Source organism: Haemorhous mexicanus, chromosome 17, assembly GCF_027477595.1.
Source record: "Haemorhous mexicanus isolate bHaeMex1 chromosome 17, bHaeMex1.pri, whole genome shotgun sequence".
Classification (NCBI taxonomy): domain Eukaryota; kingdom Metazoa; phylum Chordata; class Aves; order Passeriformes; family Fringillidae; genus Haemorhous; species Haemorhous mexicanus.
Window position 1 is genome coordinate 3,166,561 of NC_082357.1, and position 12,941 is coordinate 3,179,501.

General features: G+C 47.4%; 1 protein-coding gene across 2 annotated transcripts in view; it reads right to left on the minus strand.

The window, feature by feature from the left end:
• The window catches only part of GSG1L (GSG1 like), a 56,578-nt gene extending 50,560 nt beyond the window's left edge, over window positions 1–6,018 (minus strand). The window contains exon 1 of one of the 2 annotated variants that reach the window (XM_059861914.1): window positions 5,211–6,016. In XM_059861914.1, coding sequence (XP_059717897.1) covers window positions 5,211–5,511 — 301 coding nt within the window. In that variant the 5' untranslated portion in view covers window positions 5,512–6,016. Of the gene's footprint in view, window positions 1–5,210 lie in introns of both variants that reach the window. The other variant, XM_059861916.1, reaches the window with a different exon arrangement.
• Window positions 6,019–12,941: the final 6,923 nt, after the last annotated feature.

A 12,941-nucleotide genomic window follows, 5' to 3' on the forward strand; every position in this document is an offset into this window, starting at 1 on the left:
GCTCCCCAGTGTGGAGCCTGCCTGTCTCTCCCTCTGTTCTTACCATCCTCCCCGCTCTCTGCAGCTCTTCTGGAAAGAATTTTCACTGGGACATTCCACCAAATCTTTTTTTGCAAATCCTCAGAGACTGGGTCTAATCCATTAGCTTTGTCTGAGAAGTGATTCATCTTGGTAAATGATTTACCTTTAATAAACCCATACCTTTGATAAAACCTATTTGTTGCCATGAAATGAGCGCTTTCTCAGAAAACTGTCCTGAAATCCTTGGGTCAAGTGGCCTGTGCAATTTTTTTCCACTTTTCTTTAAAATAGTGATGTACAGAGTCTTCTAAACCTGCATTTTCATGTACCAATTATTTCAACATCCTCAGATGGAGATTATCCCAGCCCCCTGGGTTCAGTTCCTCTAGCACTGAAAATTTTATCTTTAATACAGAGCTCTACCTCCTCCATTCCTTTTACCACTCTTTCCTTCCTAACAATTTATAACCAGCAATTTTTACATTCCAGTCATGTGAATAAACCTGCCAGGTTTCAGTCATGCCAATTATATTGTATTTCTCATAATCCAGCAAGAATTCCCAAGTCCTCTTGCTTTTAATTATGTACTCACAAGGTACTTCTGCCCAGCCCCTCTCTGGGCAGCCACCTGTGGTGAATCACTGTGATGTATGGTTATCACAGGGGCGGGGGACAGAGGTGTTGCAGAATCACTCTGCAGCTGGGAAACGCTGGGGCAACTTCTGGTGTTTACTCATTTCTGCAGGAGAAACCCCACTCTGCAGCTGGGAAGGGATGGGGCAACTTATGGTGTTTATGGCACTGATTTGCTCATTTCTGCAGGAGAAACCCCTCTCCCTCTCTGGCTTCTCCTCAAGGCACATTCAGAGCCCACACCTCTGACACATTTTGATATTTACATCCAATCTAAATTCCGCTCTCCCGTTTCCTCCTTCAGGAGTAATAGGTGGCACAGAGCACACAAAGGGCTACAGGCCCCTTGCCCTCCAAAAAATTCAATCCAAACCCACAAAACAAGCCATGCATACCCATTCCTGCTCTCCTGATTTCTGAGGAGCATGGTGAGCATCCTTGTTTATTTAATGGGTACTGTTAAAAGGCAGCTGGGCAGCTGCTCTTCCCTCTGGCTGTGGATGTTAATACTGAGCTTGTCTGTTCACTGGCAACTAAAGCAAGGTCTGAGTTCATGGGTTTTTCTATTAACATCAAAGCAAACACACAATTGAGCAAAACTGGTTGACTTCTCATTGCTTCCCAGCAACTCAAGCTACTTCCTACTCTCAAGCTCCCCTTTAGAATTTGATATGCCACCTTGCCTTCTTAATGTGTTAATTTTTTCATGGCATGTGTGTGTTCTTGATTCATGGAATCCACAGGAGGTTCACCACTGCTGTTGTCAGTGCAGCACTGTTGTGGTGCCTTGTGAGTGCCCAAGCACAGACTGTGTGTGTGCAACAAGATACGCGCCCAAAGTCACATTAAAAAAGAAATTAAATGCTGGTGAGCTTGGCTCTGAGGCATCTGGCCCTGGCCAAGGAGTTCACAGCCCAGGAGGAGGCCCCAGAGCAGCCTGAGAGGGCAGACCAGGGCTCATGGGCAGCTCAGTCTGCAGGAATTTATCCTCGGCCCCATCTGAGGTTGGGTGTGTTGCTCCTACAGAAGGCACCTCCACCTGTGTGGCATCCAAAGTACTGTACCCACTCTGAAAGGGAGAACCTCTTTCTGCTAGACTGGGATTCAGCACACTCTTGAGTCAGAAATTGTGCTAAATAATTAATTATGGGACTCCCCCATCAATGAAATAGAAATACTCCAGTCCCTCTTTTCCCAGAGGGGATTCACAATTACATTTCTCAGGTACTAAATGCTTTTTGAATTCTTGAGCTGTGCTAGACATGCTGGATAAAAATAAACTCTAGATTCACAAATTATTTCAGAAATAATCACAGCATTCAATCTCTGTTAGAGCTGTCAGTGGAAAGCAGAAACTGGCACCAAGAGGCAGGCACGCTCCACTGGGCTCTGCACAAAGTGGATGCCATGCTGCTTGCACCTCAGCCTCTGGAATCTAAATGCACATTGCAGATAAACAGGGGCAAGGAGAAGACACTCAAAAATGTGTTTGCTTGCTGCCTAAATGTCATTTTAAGGTGTGACTGAGTCCCAGCCCCTCCAGCCAACTGGGAGCCCTGGAATGCTGTTCCCTGCAGCATCAGCCTGCTGGGAGCTGCTCTTGTTGGCACTACAGGAGCTGCTGTGTTGCACCTGCACCAGTGCAGGGAGCAGAAAGTTTTGACAGTGTGACTGGAGGAGAGAGAAATCAAAAGCCTGGTGGCTGGAGGAAGAATGTGGCTCATAGCTGTGGAAGTTTGGAGGCTCTGGAGAGTTTTGGCAGCGCCGCAATCACACAGAGCACACAGAGAGTTCCTGGTATTCACCTGTGCCTGGTGGGTTCCAGCACAGAATCACAGAGGGAAGGGACCCACAGGGATCATCAAATCCAGCTCCTGGCCCTGCACAGACACCCCAACAATCCCACCCTGTGCCTGAGGGTGCTGTGCAGACACTCCTGGAGCTCTGGCAGGCTTGGTGCCTGGACCAGTACCCTGGGCAGCCTCTTCCAGTGCCCAAACACCCTCTGGGGCAAGAACCTTTTCCCAATATCCAACCTAAACCTGCCCTGACACAACTTGAGGCCATTCCCTTGGATACTGTCACAGAAGAGACCAGTGCCTGACCCTCCTCTTCCCCTCATGAGGCAGTTACAGACTGTGATGAGGTCTCCTCTCACTTTGCCTAAATTCAGACATCAGTGAGTCAGGGAGGAATTGGGATGGGATGGGATGGGAGCTGTGGGAATGGTGCTGACCATGGCTCTGGCCATATGTTCTGCTGACAAAGTGTGAGGCTGGCAGTGACTGGGGAAGGGACCTTGCCTGGAGCAAGGCTGCTGCTGCAGTCACTTCAGAGTGCTGCTGCTAGAGCTTTAAGGAAGATGCTATTGACAGTGTACCGTGCATCTGAGCTGGGGACTTTGACTAATTGAATACACCACTATTTAACAGTATTAATGCAATTAATTACAATTTAAACACACACCCATGACCCTGTGACTTCTGATGCCTGCAGGGCTGGGCTCAGCAGGTGTGCTGAGGATGGGGTGGATTCCTCACAAGGAGGTGGAATGGGGCTGTCTGTGTAAGCACAGCCCTGTGCTGCTGGCTTGGGGCTGGTGCCTCGAGGCCCTGCAACTCAGATAAATGATCATCAGTCAGGCTGCAAGAGGCCATGACAACACTCTGACAGTCTGGCATTCCAAACCCATCAGTCTGAGTGAAGAGCTGTCGGGTATTTTACGTTGGCACTATTAGGAACAAATTTAGACCCGTGTCCATTACGTTGTTCCTGTCCTTCCCAGGAGGAGATATGGTAAATCTGAAAGAGGCAGCTGTCTGTCTAAGCCAGTATATCCCTGTACTTGCCTGGGTTATTTCCAAAGGTTGGTCACTCCTAGTCTGATAACTGAAGAGTTTCAGATAAGAGGAAACACTGAGCTGCTGTGGGGGTGTGGGGAAGGAGAAGCAGTCCCTTCTCTCCTGCTTTCACCATAACTTTTTAAAGCTGGCTTCCAGCTCTCTCCTGAAATCACCCACTACAGCACAGCTTTGTTTACCCAGTACAGAATAGATCTCTGTGTTTCTCTTCTCCCACAGATAACTCACTTTTCTGAGTGGGCTAGAGTCACACAGTTACAACTTATCTCACACATAAATCTGGACTTGGAAAGATTTCAGTATCTGCCAGAAATATGGGCATCCTTGATCATGCCAACCCCAGCTAAGATGCTCAAAAAGCCACTGAGTCTTAGGCTGCTCACTCAGGCTGCTGTGGCCTAAGCTGATTCCCAAATCAGTAAGACAAATCAGCTTTTTTTCTGTGTTTTTCTTTCTAACATCAAGAGTGTTGCTTTGGTGCTCTCATTCCAGCCTGGAGCTGTTGCAGTCCCAAGGCTGGAGTTCATGAACTTTCCTTTTTTAACATTAAATTGAGTTTTAATAAACAACTAATTCTGCAGGTACTCTCCTCAAAAACACCAGGGAGAATACACAACCCCTTGGGATGAAACAGGCTGTGAGCACTTCCCCAGGATTGCCCCATTTAATAGTACATCCTCACAGAGAATTCTGTCAATTTTACCAGAATTCTACCCTAAACTTCCCATTACCAGAGGGGCTGTGTTCTCAGAGCCATAACACATCCATGGTCAACTGTTCCTCTCTCCCAGCAGTGAAGGACCAACTCCCTGATCTGCTCCTAGGGCAGTGGCAGGATGGGATGGGATGGGAACAGCCAGTGAGGAACAAGTTCCCAGAACCCATCATCTCCTACTGAGTCACATCTGTAAACTTTATTTTTCAGTCACATAATCTAGAAAAGCGCTCTTTCAAGAGCAGAGTGTGGATGCTAGCTCTAGCAGACAGCTCTGGGAGTAGGGGCTGTCAGTTTGCATCTGCTGAGACTCAAATCTGTCCCAGGGCAGCTGCCTGCCATCCGCCCTCCAGTGTTTTATTCCTTGGGAAGTGCCAGGCTACAGCAAAGGAAATGAACGCACTGATAAGCTGGAGAGATGTCTTTTTGAGTGCTTCCCAGCAAGTGAATGGCTGAGCAGCGAACAGAAATGAGCTTTCTCGTGCCCAGTTGAGCCCTTTAACTGCATTTCTCTGCTCAATAACCATACACCCCAGGGAGAGCTCGCGGGCGGTCATTCACTTCAGAGAGAGCAGAAAAGAGGCAAAAGCCGGTAAAACCCGCGACCTTTGAGCTCTCCCTGTCCCTCAGCCCGCTGTCCTGGGGGTGATTGCTGCGGGATGTGTGTCGGAGGCTGCCGGAGCAGCGCGGCCGCTCCGCCGTGCGCGCCGGGAGCGCTGCGGGAGCGCTGCCCGCCCGGGGCTGCAGTGCCCGCCCGGCGGCACACGCTGCTGCTCCGGGCTCGGCTGGAGAGCTCAGAGCCTGCAGCAGACGGCAGGTAAACAAGCAAATCCCCGCTCCCGCAGGAAACAGGTTGCTTTTCAACAAAGAACTGTTAAACCCCTGCCTCTCTCTGCTCTAAGGTACGGCTTGCCCGTCGCTTATCGTGCCGAGGCGAACACAAAGCAACACAGGCTGGGAGGAAGTTGTTTTATACTTACCAGCAGCATTGATATTTTCCTCACAGGAGTACCAGATCCCAGTGTGGAAATACCTGAAAAGGAAGCGGTCATCTCCCGTCTCCCAGCTGTAATGAACCACATTCTGGTTCGTCTCATTTGCAGTCTCATTCCCGCCGTAGTTGAGGCAGTTTGTCTTCTTCTCTTTCCCACAGCTCGGCTTGGGGACCCTCTGTGTGCCCTCACACCAGTGGGTCGTGATAAAAGCTGTTGTAGAGAAGAGGAGAGCCATCAGATTCAGACTCACTGCTAGCAGGGCTCTGCATCTTCGATTTGTCTTCATGGTAAATCCGCCCTCCCTCCCCCTCCTGCTGAGAGAAGAAGTCAAAGGGGTTTGTTTTATTTGGGAGGGGGGGGTGGGTTTCAAAGCCTCTCACGATTCAGAATCCAGTTGTCCAGGCATCAAAACTCTCAGCTTCTTCCAATCTGCTGCTGAAGCGGTGAAGGAAGCTCTGCAGCCAGACTCCCATTCTTCCCCTTGACTTGAAACCCTGCCTTTGTTGGTTAGAGGAGCAGCTGCCGGCGCGGCAGCGGGGCCGATCCCTCGCAGCCGCGGAGCTTCAGCGCGCTGAGGGCAGCGGAGCGGCTCTGCCTGCCGAGGAGCCCCAGAGGCGAGTGAACATCTGCTCGGCCACCGCACATCATCCTCCCGAGGGGCTCCGCAGCCTCCTCCGCCGGGAGACACCTGCAGGCTGCCAGGCTCGCTGTGCCCTGCTCCCGTAGGATGGGCAGGAGCAGGCAGGGACAGCTGCCACCCGCTGCCACCCGCTGCCACCGTGGCCGGCACCGCTCCGAGCCCACTGCAGCACGCCGGCCTGGGGGAGGCGTCACGGCTCAGTCCCGAAAAGAATTATTATTAGTATTATTATTAATGTTGTTATTATGGGGAGCTGTGAAAGGCATTTTTCGTGTACCCCGAGGTAGAGATTCGTCCAGGAGGAGGAGGGGTGGAGTGGCACTTTAGCATTTCTGCTCTGAGCTAGAGAGTAGTAAATCCAGGGCTTGATTCTGCTTTTGGCATATTGGTGCAAATCTCTTTCTTCAGAGGCTTGCTCTGGCAGCCCCAGAAGAATTTAGATTTGAAAGTGTGTGATGTGTGAAAGCCACATCTTTCACAACACCAAGGAGAGCCCCTTGCCCAGGCTTTCATTCCCAGACCCAGCTCTTGCAGATGTTTTGGTTGAAGTGGGTCTGGAGGAAATTTTGTACATCCTGCTTTGTGCAGACAGACAGAACTAATTAGAACAAACTCTGGGCTTTATTCACCAGATGGCAATGCTGAGAGCAGGGAGCAGTTAATACTCAATATCCCATTTCCAAATAGGAGTGCATTGTCCTCTCATGATGTCCAGTTGGCTCGTAGAGCTTCTGACCCCCCTGCACGTTGCTCAGAGCTCTCTGCTGAGTGCCCTGAGGAGCTGAGCGCCTGAGGGTGGTGGAGGCACAACCCGTGAGAGCCTCTGTCCAACACTGAGGTGGCCACACTTGTCACACAGTAGTTCTGTCTCTTGGTGGATGAACAGAGTTTTCTGTGGTGAAGGAGCTGTGTGTGCCTTCTGAGTGGTGTTTCTTTCCAGCCTAGTCTGGACTCCCTGCAGGGGCCATGGGGGTGCTGGTGGCTTCTCAGAGCAGCCCAGCAGTGGCTTTCCCTGGAAATATCCACGTAGCCAAGCAGGCTCAAACTGACAGAGAGGACAGTGCCCATGGACCCACAGGCAGAGCTCCTGCTGTGCTTTGCTGACAGGACATGGGGGGCAGCCTCTTCAGCTCCTTGAGAAAGCCAGAGAGGATGAGGTGAAGTTTCTCCTTAAGGCTTCCAGGACCTGTTCCTGCCTTCCTGATGCCCCTCACAGGTAGCCACAGGACTCATGGCTCTTTTTGGTGCCTGTCCCAAATGTCTGAGCCCAACTGTTGATGAGATTTTCCACTATTTCTACACTCACTTGGCTTTGGTCAGAATTTGTTATAAATAAACTGGAAAGGTAATAGAAAACTTTTGTGAGAAAACTCACAGTGCTCTGTGAGAGCAATTGTGATGGCAGCTCTGCAAGTTTGGTGAAATAACTTTGTACCCAAGAGGCTTTGCCTTGCCCACTCCTGCCTGTGCCTGGTGGGTGCCACCTTCTCAGTGCCAGGTGTTCCCTGTGCTCTGTACTAGCAGAGGGCCTCTCCTTGTCCTGTTGGAATTGCAGAGCACCTCTCCCTGTCCCGGCCCTTGCAGCATCACATCTTGCAGCCAAATAATCAGCATTATTTCCTTGGTTTTAATTGCAATCAAGAAATTGAGGTGATAGCTATTCAGAGGACCACAGGATTATTCCTTCAGTTATTTTTATGTTTAGGACATTTACTCAGTAATGCATTTGTGGTGCTCCTGTATTTCTCAGGGTTATCCACTTGCTAAGAGGAATAAACAAAGCACTTGAAACTTTGACAGAAAGCCTTCACAAGAAAGCTGGTGCTGTTCTTCAGGACTGTCTTTCAAGTGGCTGCCAGTATCTGAATCATCACACTTCTCCAAGTGTGAATATAGGTCTTTACAGCTCTTTTCTCACAAATTTTCTCTATCTGTTGCCCTGTGGATTGTGTTTGCTGGCCTGCAGCACCAACACCTGCACACTCTGCTTCTCCCTGTGCCCATCTCCCTGAGGGGTGGGCATCCAAGACTTTTGTTTTCAGGGATAATTTTGTCCTAAATACTTCTTACTTTTTTTTTTACTCCTAATCCTAACAGATATTTCTATTTCTGTTCCTCCTTATCTACTTCATTCTCATTTTTCAGATTGGCAGAGCTGTTGAGAGCTGACATGGTGGCAGTAAATTAAAAAGGAAAGACAAAATAAAGCAGAAATTTGGTTTGTTTTGTGATACAGAGCTTTTGGAATCTTAAGCATTTAAAAAAACTGAACAGAAAGTAAAGTCGGCTCAATCAGAGAATCTTTTAATATGAATCATTTTCATTTTCCTAAAGGAAACCAGTTTTTGTTTTTCATTGTTGGGATTACTTGAGAAGAAGGAAACTATTCTGTGCTATGCTCATGCTGTAATACTCCAATGACTTCTCTTTATATAATCTCTGTTTATCAGATTTGTTGTGTATAAAAATGGAAAGATCATGCATATGTTGCAGAAGGCAGTTCAGATGCCTGGATTAAGTAGTATTTATGTGGTATTATCTTTGATGATAACTTAGAAGGGTTTGAATGCTACAGAGATGTAGTTTTCAGGTTGTGGCTACAAGAATCTTTAAAAACCTTTTTGCAGCAATAACTTTCCTCTGATGTTGTAAGAAAAATTACCTTCCCAGGTTATAGTAACCCCTTTTGCTTTAGTATTTCTGATAGGATCAGTATAAATTGTTATTACTCAGTGTTTACTGTGTACAAAACCGATTTGCCCGGGAGGATTTAAAATAATGATAGCTTTTGCAAAAGGAATCTTTCAATCAGGCTCTGTTTTTCACTAGTGGAAAACAGAGGCACCATTCACTAAAGTGAGAGGAAGCCCTACTTTTGGGTCCTCTGGTGCTGATGGGGACATGGTGAGCTCAGTCTGGGTGTTTATTTGAACCATCAATGTCAAATGCATGGGATTATATGCTGGGTTTAAATCAACATTTTAAACCCCCTATAGTTTTATTTAAATTTTCATTTCTTAACAGCTCTCTCCTCCTGGGCTTCCTCATGTGTTTATTTTGTCCTTTTCAGCTGTCACTGGACTGGATTTCCCAGGTCCTCCTGCCACTTTGGACTGGACCCCTCCTGGCAGCTCCTCTTTGCTTTTCCTCACCACCACAGAGCCACAGCATTCACTTGTTCAATTCATTTGTCTTGCAAATGGCTCAAAATCTCCTTTTCTGGTTGGTATTTTCCTCCCTTGACATAGAGCTCTGCATAGCTCATCTTTCTCTCTTTCCAGGGTAAATATGAATTATTGGTGTGCCCCCAATACACCTCCCCTGTCTCTGCTCTGTCCAGCAAAATGGGAAGTTTCTCTTTACCTCAGTCACTTAACAGGTTTTATTTTTATATTTGGAGCAGAGGGCTGGGATGGAAATGCTGTCCATCTCTCCCCAGACTGTGTTACCTAGCTGTGAAGTTTTCGCTCACTCCAGATTCAGGCTCCTTTTTTTGCCATTTTCACCCTGGTTTTTCTTTTCCTCAGAGCTCTGGTCCAAAGCAGTCTGTGTTCAGCACTGATGCTTGGCACTCTGAGCACACAGGCTGGGCTGCACAGTCCAGCTCATCTCAGAGATGCTGCTCAGAGACAATCCTGATTTTCTGACAGAAATGAAGCCCTCAGCAAATGGGCAGTCTGCAGGGGTCCATGTGAAGGTGGGCAGAATATTGATACCACAGGAAACCTTGGTCTTCACTTTAACTCATGACTTGCAGTGTGTCTTTCACGTACTTTGCTTGTGGGCATTTAGGCAAGGACAAGGAGATTGCTCAGGAAATTCTCCCTGTTCCTAAAGCAACCAGGCAAAAAAATGGTTTCTGACAGTACTGTAGCAAGGAACTTTAGCAGTCTTGACAGAAATGAAAGTGGTAAAATAAACTGTTGCCTCTCCCATAAAAATTTCCTTGGTCCAGCATCACTGGGCAGTAGAGAAGCCATCCCTGAGTGCCCTCTGCTCTGGGTGCTGTGACCAGCATTGCCCATCCTGGCTGTGCCACTCAGGGACTGCAGGCACCCTCCTGCAGCACCCAGGCTCCCTGAGTATCCCCAAGAGCATCAGATCCATCCATCAGGCTCCCTAAGTGTCCCAAACACATCAGATCCACCAGCCAGCTCTGCTCTTTGTGTCACAGCTGGGTGGGACTGGGATGCCAGCAGATTTATACTCATCTGCTCTCTGCATTTAATTCTTCCAGCAGCTGGTGGAGAGGAAGGGAGATGAAAAGAAGTGACAGGTCTGAGTCATGCCTTGATTCGTGTCTGGGGGAGCTGGCTGGCTGATGGCCTGAAGAGGCAGTCCAAAAGGTCAGGGCTGAGCAAGCAGGATATTCCTGAGGCAATTCCCAACTAGCTATTTACATGTGCCCACCTATGGTGGGAGTGAATTAAGTATCACACTATTCTACTTTTGATCCTGGATTAGAAATTTTTCTGTCTTAGAGTTACAAGAATTATTTCCTCACCATTGACAGTTGGATTGGATTAAGATGAAAGTTTAATTAATATTTAGTACTCTTTGTTAAGGCTAACTTTGATATGTCTTAAGTTGTTACAAGGAGCTGCAGGCCCACTTAATAAGAACTCTAAAAGCAGAACCCACTTCATTCTTTATTGCTGCAATTAAAGAAGCATTCTTGCACATCAAAGCCTTAATGGCAGCTCGTGAGTCTTTCAGTATTCCTGGGCACCCTGGCCTGGCATGAAAGCAGCCCCAGAGCAAAAGTGGCCACAACAAACAGAGCAGTGCTGAGAAATGTCACAGGGTTCATTACTCAAACATGCTCTTTTATAAGCCAGGCATCTGATTTCCATATTCATATAAAGTTATATATTGTCATATCCCACTGTGCTTTTGGAAGTGCCCAATCCACTAACTACAGATGAATTAATTTATATTACTTCCTTGTTGTGTTTTTAAAGACATTTTCCCCTTCTCTTATCAATGTATTTTTAGGGACAGAAGCTAGAACATTTAAATGTTTATAGTTTTCAGTTTCTGCCCGGCAAAGGAGCAAGCTGTGTGCATTTGGTGTCATTTATATGAAGAATAATGTTGCTTATTTGTATGTCCATGTATTTTTTCCCCATAATTAGGATTCATCCATATGTCCAGGCATTTTTAGTAGTAGATTATAATTTGCAGTGGGATTTTAGTTCAGAAAGGAGTGATCAGGGAGATTTGTTGGAGCAAGCTCTGTACCTGGAGCTTCATGCTTCTGTATGTTCTCTGCAGAAATTGGACCCTGTGCAAAATGCACTTGGGGAAATAGACTTTACCAGAGCAGAGTGGAAGAGGCTGCTTAGGTGCAGGGATGGCTTTTTGATGGGGCCATGCAGAAAATGGGTGCACATGGTGTTCTGGGGGTGTATTCCAAGCCAGGGCACCAAGAGCCCCTGGGATGTGCCCATGATCCCATCAGGGCAGTGCTGCTGAAGGTGAGGGCAGAAAGGCAGGGTGGACAGGCTGGCTCTGGGAGCTGAATGTAACAGGACACTGCATTTGGTCTACCTTGAGAGAGAAGTTGTAGAGCACAGCAAATTTATACACACAGCCAGCAGGTTTCAAACCTTTCAGCAGCAAACCTCAATTTGAGCAGAAATTTCTCCCCCAGGAGCAGAGCAGAAGACAAAGCAACCAAACTAAAAATCAAGAGATCAATACTGAAAGCAAAGCGTAGTGGCAAAGATGTGTCTCCAGAGCAAGGGCAGGTAAGTGCATAACTGCTCCAAGGGGGAGAGAAAAGGTCAGCAGGCAGAAGACAGGCTGGTGCATGGAAAGCTTCTGCCTGGCTGGGGACAGCTTTTCACAGTGCATTGAAGGAGCAGTGAGGGAAATGAGGATGCAGAGGTGACAAAGAAAATGCCAAACTGCCTGAGAAGGCCTGGATAAGACTGCCCCAAAATGACACAAAGCGTCACGGGGAGAGACATCCCCCAAACTGAGGGACTTTTGAGGCAGCACCAAACCCAGCAGAGTGTGGCTCTGAACAATGTGAAATTTCACAATGAAGTTGTAGCAGATGGCAGAAGAGGGAGTCAAGGCCAGGACTTGGCAGAAAGAGGGAGATTGCTAGCCATCAGCCTGTCTGGAGAGCAGCAGGAGGGAGGAGATAGATGAGCAACCTGGAGGACGAGCAGGACATTGAGCAGAGTGAAAGCAGAGAGCAGGGAGGGCTGGTGCAGTGGAAGGCTGCTTTGGCCACCACAATGAGATAAAAGTACAGAGCTGCAGCTGGCTGGTATCAAAGACCACTCTCACAGGTCTGCATGAACTCTCTGACCTCAGCAAAGGGGCAAAATGAGAGAGCAATTCTTCAAAGGGAAAATGTTATGAATCTTCTGGGAGCGTAAATGGGAATGAAGCTACAGGAGGGGAAGGTTCAGCAGCATCATACTGACTGCTCAGCTTGAGAGCTGCATTTCCAGCTTCACAGCTGGTCAGGAATATTTCCTCTTTCCAACCCCTTCCTTGGCTGGTTTTGGATGGGGAAATTTCTTTCTATTCTCAGAATCCTGCAAGGTCTCAGGGAACACTGCCTCTCCCCTTGACCTCAGAGGTTGTGTGCATCTTTGAAGAGACCTTCCTTTCCTCCACCATGGGCTCTGCTGAGTCACCTGGTGCCCAAATCATCCAGGTTTCACAGACTCCTGGTGTTTGTATGTGTTAGTACAACACCCTGTGGTATTTACATTTCCTGAAAAAATTTTTTTGCTTAAGATTTTTTTTCTTAAGAAGCTAAGAGGCTTCAGAGAAAAGGAAAACAAATCTTATTTTATTTGCTTTTTTTTGTGTTGTGTTTGTCTGGAATGTGTTTGAAGATTGTTTACTCACAGGTGATTGTTCCATTGCATTCTGCTGGGAGTTGTTTTCACTCTTTGGCCAATCAGGGCCAAGCTGTGTCAGGGCTCTGGAGAGAGTCACCAGTTTTCATTATTGTCTTTTTAGCCTTCTGTAAGTATCCTTTCTGTATTCTTTAGTATAGTATAGCATTCTTTAATATAATATAGTATAATAAAATAATAAATTAACCTTCA